The sequence below is a fragment of the Opisthocomus hoazin genome, chromosome 2 (genome assembly GCF_030867145.1).
Source record: "Opisthocomus hoazin isolate bOpiHoa1 chromosome 2, bOpiHoa1.hap1, whole genome shotgun sequence".
In the NCBI taxonomy this organism is placed as follows: domain Eukaryota; kingdom Metazoa; phylum Chordata; class Aves; order Opisthocomiformes; family Opisthocomidae; genus Opisthocomus; species Opisthocomus hoazin.
In genome coordinates, this window is record NC_134415.1 from 74,944,516 (window position 1) to 74,965,810 (window position 21,295).

At 41.5% G+C, this 21,295-nt stretch overlaps 1 protein-coding gene across 1 annotated transcript in view; it reads right to left on the bottom strand.

Annotated features, from left to right (window-relative positions):
- SLC35F1 (solute carrier family 35 member F1) overlaps window positions 1-21,295 on the bottom strand; it is a 257,949-nt gene that overhangs the window by 110,215 nt on the left and 126,439 nt on the right. Inside the window, exon 2 of the mRNA XM_075414159.1 lies at window positions 1,064-1,239. Coding sequence (XP_075270274.1) covers window positions 1,064-1,239 — 176 coding nt within the window. The remainder of the gene's footprint in view (window positions 1-1,063; window positions 1,240-21,295) is intronic.

Here is a 21,295-nt window from a genome sequence, read left to right on the forward strand (position 1 = left end):
AAATCATTAAAAGATGTAACATCAAAGAATGATCTAAAAATACTTGTTCCTGTAAGAAAACATGAACAGACTCTCAGTTCTGATAAATGCACCACTGCTGATAAATGTACCACTGCCTAATACACTTTGTAGTTCTTTTCCTCCATAGAGCCCTTCCCTCCTTGTGTCAGGAGAGCCGAGTTAGGAAAGCACATGATATTTTTGCCCTTTTATTTTGCTTCTAATCCATGTGTTCTGTGAAGGTGAATAAACAAGATTATTACAAAAAAAGAGTGGGTGAGAAATGTATTTAAACGCATTCACCTTCCACGCTTCATCTAGATGTGAAATCTCAAAGAAGGGAAGGATGGGCAGGAAAGGCACGAAACTCCCTGTATTATACACAGACTGTCAAACAGAGGATCATTTGATACACAGCACCAAAGCGTAGTCTAAGGCATTTCTCACTTTAGAGGTCAGACTGGTTACAGAGGCCCTGTCGCAAAGCAATGGGTAGGCCCTAGAGCTGCTCTGCCCACACAGCACCCCAGAGAGACAGCATCCCAGATTTCTTCCTTTCATCTCCTACTTCTCAATGGCTAAAAATTGGCTGCTATCTTATTCCAACAATAGGTGAACTATTCAACTGCTGTGATCAGCAGCTAGAACTAGCAAGCTCTTCTTTGCTTGCATCTGAGCTCTCCTTAGCCTGCGTAAGACGTAAAGCATGTCAATATTTCCCAGCAAGGCATGCAGCCCAATCCAAAATGAACCCTGAGTGTGTTGTTGTGGTGCCAGAGAGGCAGATGTAAGAGGAGCATTCCCATAAGAACATGAGAAAGTCAAAAGTACTGAAGTTTCTTTTTGCTTTTAGGTAGCACCACTATCCTCAACATCTACTGATTCATTCAAATCTAATGAAGATCTGTTGGGTTTTTTTCAGTTCATCCAATATGTATAACTAGGTAATGTAAATATGTAACACGTTAACAGGATATGCGTCTAAATCACATTGCTTGTCGTTGTTCTGCAAAAGCCTTTATCCTCACTGTTTTCTACAAAATGGTTTCAGAGAGGCACTTACCTTGTCTGACAGCTAGTGTTGTTGTGTAGACCAGGAATAGAAGGATATAATTGAGGAAGCTCTGAAAAACAGGTGTGTTGGCATGGAAATCTTCTGATAAATACTTGCTCGTGAGACCAATGCCACAGATAAGGAGGGAGAGTACCTGGCCAAGCGCCACAGACAGCAAGAGATCCCTAGAAGGAATAAGAAAAACATAGACGTAAAACACAGCCTCCTCATAAAGGAGGAAATGCTCATCCTCCTCCAGGAATCACGTTCAGCAGTGCTAAGGCACAGGAAGAAACATGATGCTTTGGTCAACGAGGAATCTGCTGGGTGTAGCCAACATAATGTTGCCATTATTTCTGCTCTTATCACAGGCTAAAAGATTGCTCAAACACACTTGCTTTTATTCACATATTACTCAACAGCAGATGGTACATCTCCACCATTTAATTTTGCATTTCATGTTTCACAAAGGATAAGTGATAGTTTAAATCAACCAAAACACAGCACTGTTTCCTTTGAGCATCTTCCCTAACAGAAAGACCCAGAAGTATCATTCAGACAGCTCTTCCAGGATTTAGTCGCCACAATGAAAAAGCAGAGAAAGGATTTTATCATGTTTCACCATCAACATGAATTTACCATATAACTTCCTTCCCTCGTTCCACTTCATTGTATAAATCATTCTTTCCATCTACCGTGCAAATATATGTATCTTTTTTTTCATCTTTGTCACCACTTATTTCCTCTTCTGTTTGGTGGGAGCGGGAGGTTCCACTTTTTCCCTTCCTATCTCCTTCTGGTTCTTAAAAATACATTTTCTGGTTTGGCTTCTTGCTTTAATCTGTTTTTCTTGACTTCAATCTCCAGTCTCCTCTGCATTCCCCTATTACAACATCCCCCATTCTCTCTCCCCACAGGTCTCCAATAGTTGCTCTTTTTGTGCATGTTCTCCACCTTCCTATAGTTTTCTCCTCTTTACTCAAGGAACTGCTATATCAGAAAGCTCTTTTCTCTTCCAACTATATTTATCTCTTTAACTCTTCTTGCAGAACTTATTATCTAACCACACAGCCCAATTCAGTCCAAACAATCCTCCTTTTCCAATTTTTGTTACAGGAGCTCCTATATGCACAGCACAGGAGTATGTGTATTTTCCAGTTGCCCTTAGGAGGTTTCCCAGGTTCCCCCAGTGCCAGCACTTCCATGCTCCGCAGCTCCACCTTCCCATGCAGACGCATGAAATGTAAACAGCTTGGCCTGGGAGAGGAGCAAGCACAACAACTGCAAGGGAGAGCGAAAGGACATCCAAAGGGAACGTCTAGTCCAACTCCTTCTGGCTGCTGCTGCTGCTGTCGCTGGCACCAGCCCCTGGAAAAGAGGGGCTGCACGTCCCTGGGGGAACCCACGAAGGAGAGGGGAAGGTGGGAGAGCAGCACGCTCTGCAGTGTCTCATCAGAGGCTGGTGACAGGAAAGGGGGCTAGGCAATGCTAAGGGAGCAGAGGAAGGAGGGCAGCACTCTGCTCAGCTGTAACAATATTTCATGTGTGTTCGCCCCTGCCAGACAGTTAAAAAAAATTGCTTCAAGGCTGCTCTGCTTTCCCTGACACATTTCCCTGACCTCGGCTGTGCATATTCGGCAGTGTTGAGTATCTGTGCTCCTGCAACAACTTTCATGGTAAACTCAAGTGTCAAATTTGTTTCCTTTTTTCTCATAAACAATCCTCCCACTAACGTGTCTTGGTGTCAGTCATGGCGTGATTCAACCAAACAGGCACTAGAAAGCACAGGAAGCTGGATAGTTATATTCAGCTCACCTACCTCACTGACAAACAGCCTGACACCGATAATAAGAGAACAAACTTTATTGTGCTAAACCCCGTGTTTTGACGGGAGACTGCTGGATAAGTAGCAAGCAAGACTCTAAAACTGCTGCCTCCACTTTCACATGACTCAGTCTACCGTGAAACATAACCATGGGAAATACACACGCTCGACGGAGGTGACATCCAAGACTACGATGTGAATGCTGCCAAAGCTATGGATCCCCAGTTCCTGCCGCTACCTGCTTTGCTGATGACCTGGAATAGGAAATTGGAATAGTGACTGCAATTTTAATCCACATATTAATCTTACAAACTTGTTTACAGTTCTTAATTTAGTCGGATACTGTCTCCTATGTCCTTCTCCTGCAATGAAGTTTCATGCAGTGCTGCCCTCTTGCCTACTGCAGCTTTTGTAGTTTTATTTCATTAGTAAACGGAATGTTTGCAAATCTGTATCTCTAACTGTGTTGCCTGCTTTACACGGGATGCAGGTGGTTATTATCTGTTCTTTGCATCTCAGCTCTGCCCATCAGCGAATGTTGTATTACATCCATGGTGGGATTGCATCTGTTCTGGAAAGAAGCATCTTGGATCCTGCTTAGATTTACAGAAAGCTAAATATATCCTCATTCATGAAAGAATTTTCCCAATAATATATTCCTTGTTCCATACGTCTGTTATCTGTTGGATATCAGCAATCATTACATTTTTTCAGACTGGTGGGAAGTTTGATGAGGTCTTATAAAAGTCATATTTTTTTCATCTCAGCTCTCCATATTCAGGTGTGTCACTAGGCCTCACCAGGCAGTACAGACCTCTGTATTAAAAATCCAACCAATAAAAAAATGAAAAACACTAGGTAATTTTTCAAGGCTGTATATGATAACTACAGCCCTCTCTGGAGTACATTTTGATTCTGTCATTGCCATTCTGCAATTTACAAAAGGACATATTTTTTTTGTAGTTGATTCTTGGGCAAGTCATTCAACCACATCTACAAGTGGCAGTTTCCCTACGGAGTTCAAGCAGCTGTCTACAGCCTCATAGATATATTGTCTGTTCTCAGCTTCTATATTTTACGTTTCATAAACATACAGACAAGAAGGTAAATCAAGGTAATTAAAATTTTATGGTCTTCTTCCTAAGAGTTCATTTAGAGTAGCTTTCTGTGTCTTCTGTCAATTACAAAATATGTCAAAAATTCCATTCACTATTGTATTTCTGAAGTCATCAATGAAGACAAGGGTAATTAGGAGTTCAGTAAAAACAGACATGGACAAGAATTAAGACTATGAACCTGAACACCTCCAAGTCTGTAGGTATAGGTTGGATGTGGATTGGACTATAATCTCTGTAGCTTGAAATAGCCTTTAATTAAAAATTGTCTTTTGGATAACAACAGAATATACAAAATGCAGCAAACTACTTTGTGGAAGACCAGTGCAAGTAGTACTGCCAATGCCACCGGCTTTCAAAACATTGACTGCATAAATGATATTGAATACATACTGCTTGTCTCTGATTTTTGCACACATTTGGTATTTTTTTAATTATGTAAGAAAACTCCTTCTGAAAAGAAGCTGTTGTGTTCCTCTTCCAGGCAGAACTTAGTTGCAACATTTTACAGATGATATATGAGATAGAAAGATACAGTTCTTCTATTCTTATCTCGTCAGTGCAAGGAGTAGCATGTTAGACATTTAAGCAGAACTAATTCAAGCATCCATGATGCGCTCAGACTTCAAGCAAAGGTGATCCATTTTATGCAGTAGGTTTATTCCTGAGATTGTTCACGCCTACGTTAAACTCTCATGCCATACCTAAAGATATGTCTATATAGAAATGAATGACACGTAGCACAGAAGATTTGGTATGCTCCCCTTCTCTCATCAGTGTAGGTTGCAACTGACACTAACCCCCACTATGGAAAAATAGGTGAAATGAATAAACAAGAGAAACCAAAGCACAACATCAATAAAATGCTGATTTTTGCCTTGGGTGAACAGAAGAGAACAATTCATCTCTCTTCAAGCACAAAAGTAGAAACAAATCTTAAATTATTTGTTGTAATTAGTGACAACGTCAGCAGAAACAAAGAATAACACAGTGTTTGGATAACCCTAATAACCAATGTAAGATGCTTGAATTGTACAGAAAATGCCTGATAACACTGTCTGTATTTCATTTTTCCTGCCAACAATGAACTAATCATACAAGAGTCTTAGCTCCTGAGCCTTTAAAACCTGGGTAAGAATAATAACATACCCATTCTTTTTTAAGAAGAATATATAAGCAAGCAAACATTGAAAAGAAGTTTTCAATGGCTGTAGAAAACCTACTACTTCCTTTAGACAGACCAAAAAGCAACTAACTCACTGCTGTCATCTCCAGCACTCATTAGTATCTTTCCTAAATATCATAATACTGTTGAAATATGCAACTTGGCTCCTATCAGCAACACTTTCCCTGTTGGTTTTCATACCCTCCACCATTCAAAGACTGGGACAAAGGATGATTTCTTCCCTAAGCCATTGGTCTATCATGCTGGCTTCAGTAGTTCATTCACTGAGGAAGTAACATTCATTCATAACTTGAAGAGGGCCTTCACACAGAACACCAAAAAAGAGTCTCACTACAAAAATCTTTACAAAAGTGAGGTTTTCTGCCTTTCAGGGTCCAATTTCTCTTTAGTTGAGTGCTATTCTATTTCTCGATTTTTATTCTATTTAAATCAAAGTAAAGCGATTCTTCTAAAATCCCATTTTCTCTCACTAAGATCAACAGCCAAGTTAAAACAGGAAGATCTTCAGCTCGTCTCTAAACTTCGATCTCATGAAAGCATAGAATCATAGAATCCTTTAGGTTGGAAAGGCATTTAAGATCATCGAGTCCAACTGTAAATCTAACACTGTCAAGTCCACCACTAAACCATGTCCCCAAGCACCACGTCTACACGTCTTTTAAATACCTCTGGGGATGGTGACTCAACCACTTCCCTCAGCAGACTGTTTCAGTGCTTGATAACCCTTTTGGTGAAGAAATTTTTCCTAATATCCAATCTAAACCACCCCTGGCGCTACTTGAGGACACTTCCTCTTTGTCCTATCGATAATCATTCACTATACAGAGCAAATAGAAGAAATTCTTCTCCTGTAAACCACCAATTTAAGACCTGCTCCTTGAATTTTTTTGCTTGAATTAAAACCCTGCATTGGAACAAAACAAGTTCATTTCACTGTAGCCATGCTTACTACTTAATCTGTCCAATGCTTCCTATTGAGTCAGATGGGTAATGGGTATTCTGAAGTAAGAAGTAGGTCAGAATTACTCCTAAACCTCCAGGTGTCACACTGCTAAGCATCTATCACAGGTTTTTCATGATATCCTAACAGATATTAAACAATACTTCTACCAGGCATATGGAAATTTCTGTCAATTGAGTTTCTCCTCATTTATCAGCCATGATAACCATGCCATAAACTTCTGAAGGCAGACATTCTTCCATCAAAGAACTATGAAGCTAGTGCTTAGTTCCTAGAACATACATCCTGGTGTGATATAAAGTACTAAACAGCTACTCTCAGGTTCTCCTGTAATTATTTTTCACAAAGTTAGAAGATTTAGCTTTGACTATTAGTTCATTTCCGTGTCCTCCCCAGAATATTAAAACGCCATTCACAACACAAAATCAACGCAGTGCAACATTCAGAAGGGGCCACACAATGACAGCTGCTGCACAATAAAGTATCAGTGACATGCAAAGGGTGGCTAAGTGATTTAAACGTTCAGGCCTGTTTTATTCTGACATTAAATCCTGTTTTAAAGCACTCTCCGTGTCCGTTTTCTTTTAACTTAATTGCTTCCTCTCCTCTCTTTTGTACTTTATTTGGTCTCTTTCCACTGATAGGTCCCCACTGCATCAGCTAAAGAGTAGCTCAGAGGATAAAGAACAGACGCTACCACTACTTTTAATCTCTAGCATGAGGTGTGTTAATCCTTCAGCATGCCACAGGCTCCAGCAGACGAGAGATTAGCAGTCTGTTTCCTGAGCTGAGATTTCACTAGAGGAACACATCTGTAAAGGCTGCACAATAGCAGTGTTAGAGCGGGCCTGCAGGCAGGACCACGCTCTCTCCCTGATGGTAATGACTGCTATACAGAGTTATCACTCCAAATGTTCCAAGCGTGTATTTAAAAAAGAAAAAACAGATACACTTCATTTAGAGACTGATTACTGCTATGCCGTAGCGAAGTTGATGATGTCTGTCACAGCACTGTGATTTTGCCAAGCTTCTTCACTTGAGTGCATTTTAGTGTGTTCCTATAAAAGCACGAGGAAAAATAAAACAAAGTCTTAAAAACTTTGATTCAAAGTGAGCTGAAGTTATGACCCTGTAAGAATCCAGTCAAATTTATTTAAGTACTTAAAGTTGGATGTAGAATCTTATCTTAAACATCTATCAATAAAAATGTTGACACACAGGTGTTGACACCATAGGAAAAGCAGGAACGGTCCACATGTCAAAACCTCAAACACTAAACCCCTCCCGGGATGTGGCTGCTTCCACTGCGGCCGAGTTCCTGTGCTCCCACACCACCCCATTTTAGAATAGCTGCTTAATGAGGACATGGATATTACTTCCACATTTTGCCATTCACACTTTACACACACATAGGCAGCTTGTGAAAGAATTAGTTAACAAGATTTGGTAAAACCTTTTTTCAGGACAACCAACTGAGCTGTCATTGAAAGCTAAAGCTGCAGTTTTTCTAATAGGTCTTAAGCATATGAAGCCTCCTACTGTCCTGCATTGCTCTGAAATCAATTGCATCTAGAGAACATGATTCTACACTAAATTTTCATGGAAACCTATCCTATTTTCCCTTTATTCTGACATGTCTGTTACACAGGGGAGAAATTCTACAAGTTGGTACGTGCAACCCTTCCCTCCTCTCTGCCTCTTTCAGCAAGGTAAGATTGCAGCAAGTATCTTCAATTAATGCATCAAAGCTGCTATGCGCTGCTTTAGAGCAATTTACAGAAGTAGTCACAATATTCTATAATAAAATGTTCCTAGCACTAAAGAGCAACCAAGGTCCCCCACATATACACTGATAATAATACTATTGACACTTGTACCCTTTCTTGTACTAGTCAACTATTCCCACAGTGTACATTCTCCACGATCATTCCAGATGATGTCTCCAAAAAATATAACAGTCTTGAAGGTCTAAACAAAAGATTTTTTTAATATTTCTGGCAAGGAAGAACAAACCAAAGTAAAATATTTTCAGACTATAGGCATCAAGCCATTGTTTAACAGTGAAATACCAAAGCCCGAATCCCGGCTAAACCCACACAATGCATTAAAATATGAGTAACTCTAATAATTAACCTACGAATCAGAGAGTGAAACCCACACAACACCAAGCCTATCTATCACTTAATTCCTACTGAGTCATTATTTTGAAATCTTCAGTTGCATTTAAATGATGTATGGGCTTTGCACTGGATGTTGGCACAAAGAGTGAATTTTCTACACGGTGAGTTGCTGAGTACCTCAAGCTCCCACTGATGCTCAAAAGAAATGTAGATTCACTGCAGGATCTTCAGATGTTTAGCTCTCTGTTTACCAAATGTGAACACTTTAATCTCTTCGAGAGGACAGCACTGTGGACTGCATGCATCCCAAATCTGCAGGCCGGTCTGAAAATCTTCAACCCTTGATACCCTGATACTGTTTTTTGGAGAAAAGCCAGCAGAGGAATGAAACACTACTCAAGAGTTCCTCATCAGTTTTCTGCTCTGTATGCCAACTAAGCTAAAAAAGACTTTTTTTGTTGTTGTTGTTGTTGTTGTTTTGGTATTTTTTAACAAAGGCTTTCAGCCCTTCCAGGTGGGCAAAACTCATTCCTCGTCATGCCTTAAGCTGGGGAGAGGAGGGGAACTCTGCACCTTCTTGCTCTCATCCCCCTCCCTTCCTGCCTGCCCATCTCCCCACCACCTCCTTACTCACACTGTGGCTCTAGACTAGATCTTACAGGTACTCTCCTCAGCGGAGCAAAGCTCCATATTGCACGGTATAGGCAGCATCTGCATGCTCCCAGTTATGCGTGATGTTTCTGTAATAAGTCACTGTCTTGGATGGGCCCAGTGGGAGGGAAGTGGGGTTGTTCTTTCCTTCGGTGGCCCCAGGGAGAAGGCTGTGAGGACAGCAAGGAGAGCCACCGCGCGAAGCCGAGGGCTACAGCTCCCACAGCACCCCAGGGACGGCACTGAGGAGCAGGGAAGAGGTGGCTCGTGCTTCCCAAGAGCTGGAGAAGCCTGGCAGTCACCTCCTTGATGGGAAGAACACACTAGGCAAGGGGGGAGCTGCGCACATTTCTTGGTCTTCATTTGGCTTTCCTAGTTGCTTTGAGGTTTTTCTATTTAAAATGTTAAGATTCTGATTTCTATTCACATACAACTGGGCTTGAATTTAAGACCCTTTTGGGGAGCTCACTAAAATTCAAGGTCAAGATATATCCGTCTCAAAGCTGTGGGTGACTCAGGCTCTGCTGCTTCTGAGTGACAGCTTGAGGGTCCAGCACAGATTGCTGGCTTTGGATAACAACAAAGCAGGATCATATTTTGTAACTCTTGAGAGTCTCTGGAGTAGTTTCTTAAGATGAGATATTACCTAATAAATTTCCCAACTCTTGTATGTTGCCAATTACAGCAATTCTTGAAAACGGGTTTAAATTTTCATAAGATTTTACCCCAAATTCACAAACATACACACACACACGTGCTCGCAGATATGTGTCTTTCACAATTCTTTAATAACAGAGGAACTGGAATTTTTTAAAGACTATTCTTACACAGATAAAACTTACCCATTCACTTAATATTTAGCAATATACTGCTGAGACAATCTGCTGCACTGGCTGTAAGTGTAAAGAAAGCATTTGCACTTTTTTTTTTCTTTTTTAAGAAGAAATACACTAAAAAATAGCAAAGGAAAGTCTGGTGACAAAATTTCCATGCTATTATCTTGATGGAGTCCAGTGGTAAACCATCACAGGCAAATTTGAGGCAGGGGGATGTGTTGGTGCAACTTATTAATAGGCAGCTTCATCCTACCAGTGAGCCAACAAAGAAAAAAAAGGAAGTTTACCCTAAGAACAGGCCCAAATTTTGAAACAGCCATCTGCCTCCCAATCAGAAATTTCCTAGTTCTTTTTCAGCTATGAATTACAAGACTTGGAGTACCACAGGCTTTTTCCTTTAAGAATGAAGGTCTCTTATACAGTTCTTGGCAACTTCCCAGTCTAGGGAGCACTGGACAGACTGAATATATCCCAATCTTTCTGACGGAATCAAAGATATAATTATAGGTGACAATGCGATAAAAAAATTGTATTTCAGGTTAGTCTGGCCAAACAAACTGACTGAAGCTAGCTGCAGCCCATAAACTTTTATGAATTGTCATTGTCTATCCAAGTATGACTACAGAAATTAAGACTCATAGATCTAAAGATTTGATCTAAATTAGAGTAATAAATGATAGAATTAACTTTCCACACAAGAGCTTACGAAACTAGTCACAAACACTAATTGAGGAATACAGTACTTTTAAACAAGTAACCTTTCTTCCATAATTTTTCAGAAATTAATTAAAAACATGAGATTTCCAGTCTTTTAGAAATAGAGTAAGGAACTCAAGTATGGATTAAAACTGAGCTGTAATTTCTTAGGCTAGAACTTCATATGAAATATGACAGCTGCTGGAAATACTACATTTTAGCCTAGGAAACCTAGGGAGTCATTGGGTTGCTGATCACCTTCAGTTTCGTAATTAAAAAATAAAGACCACAAATAGATGTCCTTTTATGAGACAGATATCTGCTCTTACTGTTCCAAATGCGCCAGTCTGAGCTTTCAACTGTTGGAGAAAACTGGGACATAGAAGGACTGACGGCTCTCTGCCTCTTGGAGAAAACGAAGTTCTCTGTCAAATTTCATTAGTTCACCTCACTTGCAATGGTTTTTATGCCTGAGGCTCAGGACATTATAAATATGGTGATGAAGATCTTTAGATAATACGAGAAACAGTTTTAAAAGTTTCAATTCAGTTAAGATCATCTTTAGCTCCCATTTTTCTCGGAGGAGCTGAGTGCCTACAGTAATAGACCTGGATGATTCCCAGCATCAAGAGAAATAGCTCACTAGTGCCCTAAGAAGTACAACATCAATTCTTATTTCTCTCTTACCATTAATGTACAGTACTAATACAGTTTAAACTGGTCGGGGGTTACGGATTAAGTCTTACAGCTACTGAGAGACAGTAAATAAAGCAGGAGGTGAAAAGCAGAACAGCTCCTGCTATACCCCTGCCACTGATAAGCCAATCTTGATTGAATGCTCTGATGGAAAATAAGTTTAAATGACTCAAGATTCCTCAAGTGATAGATACTACTGTAACTTCATTCAGTGTTGTCAGAAACAAGAAATATGGGCTTGCAAAATTAGGTAGAGTTCCCAGAAAATGGTGTGTATGTGAGTCAGTATGATGGTATGATGGATGATTTCAGATTTTTCTGATGCTCCTGAAAATTGCAAAAGTTTTTCCTGAAATTCTGCCCTTGTAAAATGCATACCTCTAAGCATATGCACTTCTGAGTACTGGCTGTGCATCCACAATTAGTCACCTAAAGCAATTATAGTTTATTTGTTTCTCCAATAAAATTAGAGATTCAAAAAGTGACATATGAATATTGAAAGTGTGAAGTTGCATCTATGAAGATCATATCTGGCTTTTGGAGAACTAAACTTACTAGCTCAATTATTACAAGGCATAGGACTTTCATTTGTTTTTGATATAGGCACGTCTGCAAAGTGCAGATATTACATAACAGTGACTGTTCATTCTAGAGAGCATTTAGTAACCAATGTAAAAGTTTAATTTAAAAATTAAATTGATCTGCCTGGCTTTTACAAAATCTTTTGCTTGGCTAAAGCTAACCATATGTAAAGCTAACTATAAGCAATGCTTCAGAGCATTTTTCTTCAACTTTTCTGGAATTTATCAGTGATGTTTTCAATAACACTGAAACAGTGTTATTGAACAGTGAAGGCTTCCTAATGTACCACAGGAGGGAGAACAACTGAAAAAACCCTGGCCCAGTCGCCATGTTTTCTGCTCAAGCAGACATGTGCAATTCCCTTAAATCTGAATCTTCTTTACAGTAAATTCCAACTATCATCTACATGCTTAAAACACGTAAAAGAAACCTTAAGAAAAAAGTCCTTAAATTGGCCCCTGCATATTGGCTCCTTAATTGCACCCCTGGTACAGAAAGACAAAGAATATCCCTATTAGCATTTCACTAAGGATGGCACTAAGCTGCTGCACACTTTCCAATACCTCCAGCTGCTTCAAAGGAGAGATGCTTCTGTGCCTGTGGCTCATTCTGACTTCAACTCTTCCAGGTCCTGACTTTCCTTCACTGTTTCCCACATGTGCATTAGTATTACTGCTGTTTCATTCTGCAGCCCCTCAAGCAGAAGTAATGCTCAAAGTTGCTTGCTCATGAATATTATGACAAACACGAAGACATTAAAATTTCATGCCTTTTTTTCCCAACAGTTTTTTAATCCATGGAGCCCAGGATTTTTCCCTTCTGGGTGAGTGTCTTTCTCTACCCTCTTTTTGCCTGTGAAGCCTGCATACTTAGTTTCATGGTGGCTCAACTTCATGAAAGAGGAACAGAAAACACACCCATCAGACCTAACTCTAAGCTGGTGGCTAATGTACCACAGGAGGGAGAATACGTGAGTTTGAGTCCTCAGAATGAGACCACTGAAGGCACGTAGGTAAACAATTTAGGGGTTTGGCTGTTTCACAGAGCTGGATACCACCTGCTGGAAGAGAATTTTGTGCTCCAGCTCCAGAGGAACTGCGGAGGCACAGATGGAGAGTGAATTTGTGGTTTAGGTAGGTACCTACCCCAGGGCTGCAGCAATGACAGATTTCAGTAGACTACACCCTTCCTGGCCCAGCTGGTTTCCCCTAATAGAGAATTAAGGGGCTTAACTCAGGGTTACAAATTCTGCTGCAAGAGTCAGCACATAAAAATTGTGGTAACAAAGCTCAACATCACCATTTCCACATCCCTCTGTGGATCTGGGCAAAGTCAACACTTTAGGGGTGGGACTGATTTTGAGCGCCCTGCTTATGGGACTTAAAAAGTGCTGAGTTTACTTCTGTGTCTGTTACTGGTCCTTTCTGAAAACAAGGTCCTTCTATGGCATTTCATGTTGTGTGCCCAGAACTACTGCAGCAATAACCCGTAGATGCTTTCACAGGTCCTCTCTGCCTTTCTACTTCAGCAATGCCACAGGTCTGCAGGAAAGGAAGGACTCAGTGAAAGGGGCCACTGCAAAGCCAGCCTGCTCAAAGGAAAGTGGAGCGCAGGTACTTCTCCCTCTCCTTTGCCTTTGCTGTCTGCTCACTACAGAGCTGCAATGGCCATTACCCAGCCAAAACTATGCGGGAGGCCCAAACTTCTGCATCTGCATTTAAATTTCTGTTCCCTATAATTCAAAAAGAGAAAAGACATTTGGAGTAGAAATCACACATGGAGAGAATTCGCTGCCCACTAAATGGAAAGGCCAGCTATCTGCAACACAAAATTCTTCATTTTTAGGTAGGAGTGCAACAGTTCTGGCTTACTGCTCTACCCCCAGGCTCCAAGATAAATCTCTCCCTTCCTCTCTTCCTTTCAATTTGGTGAAACAGCATGACTGCCTCTGTCAACACTGCAAATTTACTGCAGACCTGACATACAATGATGGAATAGGCTCAGCTGAAAAAACATAAGGGCACTGATCTCATTTTTGCTGGCTTTAATAGAATTTAAAATTGCAAGGTGTTTGAAATAAAAAACAAATGGAAGGTGTCAGCTGCAGATTTTTAGAGGGTCAGGACTGAGAAATTCCTGGCCTACAGGATCCTGCTGTGGTGCCAAATGTATGACCAAAGCCACCAATGATCTAAAGGATGAGAATGATGACTCGCTTAAAGTAAAATAAAACCTGTAAAGAAAGGGGAGCTATAAGGTCCTCTTACAAGAGATAAACCGGGTCTGACATTTTGACAGAGCATTGATCTGCCTACGCTCCCTGCCTCCCAGGCTGCTTTACTACAAGTTCTTCATAATATTAGCATTTATGTTTTGGATGTGCAAGAAAACTCAACCATGTACAATAGATTTTCTTACTGAGATTTGAGTATATTTTTGCCTTCTCAGCACTGAACCTTGAAGTTGCACAGAGGCAACAAGCAGGCTGTAACCAGGGCACTGAGCATGTCCTCAGTGTGTGTGTCCGATACGCCACCTCCTTCCCACACACAGGGCGACGGCAGGCCAAAATACACTCCTGAACCAGGAGGACACGGATCAGAATCGACAGCCAGCTGCAGTAAATGAGCTCAGCCTTGCGAGGCTATCCCGCTTTCTGCTGGGAAGTTAATCTGCACTACGCTACCCTCCTGACGGTGGCAGGTACGGCGGCAGCATCGCTCTGTTCTTCCCCTTATCCTCAGGTGTGCCAACCTCCCCATCTGTGGCACTGGAAAATGGCACTCCTGTATTATCTCCCGGGTTGCTCTGCATGTAGCGCTTCACTGGCAGCACTCACAGTGCTTCACCCTCACGGACACGGACCAGACAGCAGCCTGCACAAGCCAACACCGCCTGCTGAAGAAGCCCTTCTCCTGTGAAGACAGCCATGGAGGATGCCATTCCAGCCCAGGCATCTCTTCAAAACGAAGGCTTCTCAAAAACAGAATAAAAAGTCCATTGGGCCACAGGGAGGCTTCCTCACAGACCAACTGCTTTTCTTCAGCAGACGATCTTTCGCCTCGCAGCCATATACGAGCATGGTCATGACCTTCAGCTGGCAAGTTTATTTTATTTCACATCCCAGCACAGTTCAGATCTGTGCTTGGAGCGAAAAGACAGGGGGTCAGTGTGACAGTTGAAATGGAAAGTGTGAGGAAAAACCAGGGATTAAATCATTTTCTGTGCATGCATGACATTTGAGACCCTCTGTTCTCTCAGCTTTAGCTTTACACAGTTAGTGTTACAAAAACACACGAACAAACCCATGGTTAGCATTAAAAAGAAGAGGAAGAATTTCTGTGCTATTCAATAGCATTTGGTCTCCAGAAATCACCCCTTGAAAGGCATCTAAGGCTGCAGTTATAACTGAAGGATGAAATCCCAGCCTTAGCTCTCCATTTCCCTGCCTTTCGGAAATGAAGTTAGCCATTAAATAGGATTTCATTGTAACAATATGCATTTCATTTTCCACTGATTTTTTTTTCTAGTAAGAAATAAGAGAAATGGAGAAAAGGCAGAAACTCTCTCATATGCCGCATGAGTGAATCAAATGACATACCCATCATATACTGCACATACACTGAGTTAAGCAATTATATTCATGCAGGCCATACTGGGACATGATTGTAGGTACCTTACACATTGCTCTTGAGCAACATGCACTTGTTAATTTATGTTTGAAATGGATTATCTGACAAGAGCTTATGGGGCTGTAAAGAACCTAAATACTTGGTAGTTGTAAAAAAAAAAAAAAAAAACAGCTTTTCATTTCCTTCCCTAGTTTACTTATGGATCAAACTAAAATGTAACTCAATTGTAATTACATTACTCTCTATAACTCAAATGCAGTTGTCCACAAACCCAGTTTGAACACATGCATCCATGTTTATATCCGAATTAAGCAGGTGCAGCTCCTCTGGGAGCTCCCACCGCTGGTGACCCGAGGCTGTCTCCATCTTTCCTATAAGCCCCCTTTAAGTACTGGGAGGCCACCATAAGTTCTCCTCACAGCCTTCTCTTCTCCAGACTGAACAGCCCCAACTCTCTCACCCTTTCCTCACAGCAGAGGGGCTCCAGCCCTCAGACCATTTTTGTGGCCCTCCTCTGGACCAGCTCTAACAGCTCCATGTCTTTCCTGTGCTGAGGGCTCCAGAGCTGGACACAGGACTTCAGGTGGGGTCTCACCAGAGCGAAGCAGAGGGGCAGAATCACCTCCCTCGACCTGCTGGCCACACTGCTTGTAATGCAGCCCAGGATACAGTTGGCCTTCTGGGCTGTGAGCGAACATTGGTGGCTCACATCCAACTTTTCATCCACAAGTACCACCAAATCCTTCTTGGCAGGGCTGCTCTCAAGCCCTTCATCCCCCAACCTGTACTGATAGTGAGGTGACTCAGATGCAGGACCCTGCGCTTAACCTTGTTGAACCTCATGAGGTTCACACAGGCCCACTCCTCCACCTTGTCCAGGTCCCTCTGCATGGCATCCTGTACCCTCAGGTCTCTCGACCTGTTGACTGCTCCACTTGGCTTGGTGTTGTCAGCAAACTTGCTGAGGGTGCACTTGATCCCACTGTCTAGGTCACTGATGAAGGTATTAAAACACTACTGGTCCCACTGCGGACCCCTGAGGGACACCACTTGTCACAAGTCTCCATGTGGACATTGAGCTGTTGACCACTACCCTCTGGATACATCTATCCAACCAATTCCTCATCCACTGAACAGTCCACCCATCAAATACATATCTCTCCAATTTAGAGAGAAGGATGTTGTGGGGGACTGTGTCAAAGGCCTTGCAGACGTCCAGATAGACAACATCCATAGCTCTTCCCTTGTCCACTGATCTAGTCACGCCATCATAGAAGGCCACTAGGTTGGTCAGGGAGGACTTGCCTTTCGGGAAGCCATGCTGGCTGTCCCGAACCACCTCCCTGTACTTCATGTGCCTTAGCATAGCTTCTAGGAGGATCTGTTCCATGACTTTCCCAGGCACAGAGGTGAGGCTGACAGGTCGGTAGTTCCCAGGGTCCTCCTTTCTAACCTTGGTACAAATGCGTGCAATATTTCCCTTTTTCCAGTCACCAGCGACTTCGCCTGACTGCCGTGACCCTTCAAATATCGTGGAGAGTGGCTTGGCAATGACATCAGCCAATTCCCTCAGGACTCTGCAATGCATCTCGTCAGGTCCCATAGACTTCTGTACGTTCAGGTTCCTTAGGGGGTCACAAACCTGATCTTCTCTTACAGTGGGAGGCACTTTGCTCCCTCGGTCCCCGACTTGTGGTCCATCCACTTGAGAGATATGGGAAGAGAGGTTGCCAGTGAAGACTAAGGCAAGAGTTGTTCAGTACCCCAGCCTTCTCATCTATTGTTACCAGTTTGCCAGTCTTGCTCATCGGGGGGGCTACACTTGCTTTGACCTTCTTCTGGGACATACCTGTAGAAGCCCTTCTTCTTACTCTTTGCATCCCTTGCCAAGTTCAGCTCCTGCTGTGCCTTGGCCCTCCTGATGCCATATCTGCGCAACCAGGCAGTGTCTCTATATTCTTCCAAGAGTACCTGTCCCTGACTCCACTGCCATTTCCTTCTTGCTCTTTAGTTTCACCAGCAGGTCTCGGCTTAGCCATTCCGGTCTCTTGCCTTTGCTTCCTGATTTCTTGCACCTGGGGATCGAGAACTCTTATGCCAGCTCTGTTCTGCTCCCTGGTCCTTGAGGGCAGTTTCCCAGGGTGTCCTACAGACTAACTCCTTGAAGAGCTGGAATTTTGCTTTCCTAAAATTCAGGTCCTGACTTTACTGTTCATTTGACCCATATCTTTTAGGACTGCAAATTCCATCACTGTGTGACCAGCGCAGCCCAGGCTGCCTCCAATCTCGACATCACCAATTTACCCAATGACACATTGTTCTACTTTTTCAGACTCTGTTCTATATAAAGAAGATTTTTTTTCTTGGGAAGATGGATGGAAAGGACATCACAGAATACTATTTGCAGCTGCAAAAACATCTTTACCCACAAAAAACAGACTTGGAATGACAATGGCCCTTCAAATGTTCAGCTTTACGTGAACTTAATGAAGAAGATTTTTTTGTTTGTGACTATTTTCCCATTTCTCACTAAGTCTCATCACTAGGCCAAGTGCCTGGACAGATATCAGAGGTCTTCACAGGGGAAACTATCTAAATAAAACAGTGTCAGTCAATGACAATCTTTCAGTACCACCAGTCACTGAAACATGTCACATTGCTATGGCAGCTTTCTCACTGCATGCATCTTACTATGCAAAAGTAGGTAGCATATGGCCCTTCAAACATGAGCGCAATCTGAGGACCAGACACTATTTTTTGCTAGTTTTTAGTTTGTGCTGTTGGGAAATATCAGACGTCACCTATGTGTACTGTATGTACAGCTATGTGAGGTACAAAATATCATCAGTATCATATTAAGGTGTACATATAAATATTTTCATGCTCAACTAATATGATTATGTATATGCAGGCATATTTGAGAGATATCAAGGGACCAGATGAGAGAGATTAATCATGTAATTAATTGTGTGCTTACATTTAATTTCTATGCTTTTATTATTTACTACCTGTGTCAACCACTTAATTTACCTGCAAATTATTTTCTTATATAATATTAACGAAACATGCTATACTGAAATTCATCAAACTGTGGAAATTAGAGATTAGAAAGACTCATTATATCATCAATTTATCTTCTTCTAGTTCAGAACAGTTCAAGAGCTGTGGCTTCAGAAACCACTCCTTCAAGAACAGTATTTCAGTTAAGAAACAGCATTCACGGCAGAGCGGACAATGTTTTTTCATAGTCAGAGGTTAAAATTAAATATATGATTTACATTGTGGAAGAAACTACTTATGGGAGTCTAATCTTAATTTCTTTCCTCAAACAAGACTTTGAGAAGGAAGACATAACAACAACAGTAATATTCATTTCCTCACAAACGTTACACAATGGTCAATGTTTTTATAGCTCTGTACATATGACATTCTGAGAAAATGAAGATCATGAGATTTACACAATAATAAACAGACAAATTTGTCTGCACAACGTGCTCAAAACAATTCATGCCCATATATGGAGCTAGGACTGCTTGGGGTGCTGAGGAGCTGCTGACTGAGCACAGGGAGAGATCAAATAAATCACTGAAAAATATCAAAGTAATCACTTATTTAATCTTTGCTAAATTGCTTGGTTAATCTCTGGGTTAGTCTAATGAATGTCTAGGGCGCTCCTGGACTGGGAAGTTGCACTGCTGTATTTCAGGAGGAGTGTCTGGAAGTGAGAATGGCTGGGAATTGGCACAGTTGTGAAAATGGGAAGAAACAGCTAAGAGAAGGACAATCTGTCTACAAGGTTCTTGGGTGTCATACTGGGTCTGACTGGGATAAACTGCCTTTATCTTGACCCATGAATATTTCATCCTATTTGCTCCCTCTGTCCTGCTGAGGAGGTGGAGTGAGAGAGCAGCTTGGTGGGCACCCGGCAGCCAACCAAGGTCAAGCCACATACTCAGTCCTACCACAGGACTACCATGGATATCTTCAGCTCTCTCTGCCTCAATTTACTTTCCAGTAATGACCATTGTGTCTGTTCAGGTCATAAAATCTCAGAGCAAGGACTCTCCTATATTAAACCAGCACCTATCAGAAAGCCTTTCTTTACGTAGGAAACGGAATAGGAACTGAGAGACAATACAAAAATAGTTTCAACAAGAAAACCCAGTGGAGGGCACCCACGAGTGTTTGTGATTCCACCCCTTCTAACTCTCTGTGGGAAAGATCTTCTCATCCCTCAAAGAAAAGCATATTATATTGTCTCTTTATGGTTTATTTTTCACAATTTTCTTGGAACAGCTAAAGCCTTAAACTTTCCTTGTTTCCATTTTCAGTGAACCTTTTGTTGCGTGATGGCTTTTGGGTCTTTGTAATAAAAATGCTTTCATTGCCCAGTTATATTGATTTTCAGTTTTTCTGAAGCTTTGTGCTTTCCTTTTTCTAAGGTTTCGCTGACACAGCTTAGGCTGAGCCTCACAATCCCATCCCCCCCTGCTCCCCACTGAAAAGACAGTTCTGAAGAAACTGGATGAAACTCATGAGGCATCTAAAAATGATGCCCGTTCAGCTCAAGCCTCCTATTTTGTGCACCCTTTTAATCTCTTCCATCTTACTCCCAGAATTTCAGACCAGGAATTGAATGCAATTCAGAATATGTGTTTTAAAAGCAAACCTCTACCTTGCTGAACTTGTTCTGCAGACAATTAGACACTTACAGTTGTGATCTATACACATGGGGCTTTATAGGTAATTTTTTTCTTACAGATATACAGGTACTGAGGTCAGAAGGGAACTCGCAGGAGAAATTTACATTGATAAAATTCAATGATGGCACGTCCAATCTCACTAGAGGTGAACCTAGTGCTATGTCTCTGTTTCTTACTTCAATCAACTAAAAAAAAGACACAGAGAAAATCAGATTCTTTAAAGTGAAATCTGAGTCAGGCCTGAAAGCTCCAGCAGCCAAACATTTTCATTTGTAATTGAGAATTCCCCAGGGAAAACGTCAATTCAGATTGCCAGGGTAAGTGCTTTTTTGTTTCATTATCCAGCAAACAAATATCAAGCATAATTTTATACCCAAAGTACGCAAGGTTCACAATTTGCGGAGAAACTCCCAGAGAAGAAACCTCTTCATACATCAGCTAACTCTACATCCAGTACCAACAAGTAACATTTCCATATTTTCATATCTCAGTAGGTTTTCATTAACCACCTGCTAGTGAGTCCCCTCAAACTGTCTTCCCACACTTACTATCTCAACTTTTAATGTAATATTTAATCTTAAAATTACTTTTGAGAAGAGTAAATCATCACAGCATAGATGTAGACAAGACAGAATGCAACCTCCAAATTATTCTTAAATTCTTTTTTTATAATTCCTATCTGTTACTTCCTTAAGAAGACTAGCATTTGCCTGTTTGAATTCCTTCACTTCTTCCGACAAGATTCTTTTGATCCCAATTCTCGCATTCAGGCAGTTTCACATCAAACAGCTAACCCAGGCAGTACAGGATATTTAGAAAAATAGATAGCCTGATACTTTTTATACCATGATATTAAAATTACAATGGAAACAATCCATTCATGCAATCTAATTCTGGGTATAACACACCAAAACACTCTACAGAGCAACTCCAGGATCGAAATCTGCACTTAGAATCACAGAATCATTAAGGTTGGAAAAGACCTCTAAGATCATCCAGTTCAACCGTCAACCCAACACCACCATGCCTGCTAAACCATGTCCTGAAGTGCTACATCTACACATTTTTTGAACACCTCCAGGGATGGTGACCCAACCACTTCCCTGGGCAGCCTGTTCCAGTGCCTGACCACTCTTGCAGCATAGAAATCTTTCCTAATATCCAATCTGAACCTCCCCTGATGCAACTTGAGGCCATTTCCTCTCGTCCTATTGCTAGTTAGTTGGGAGAGAGACCAA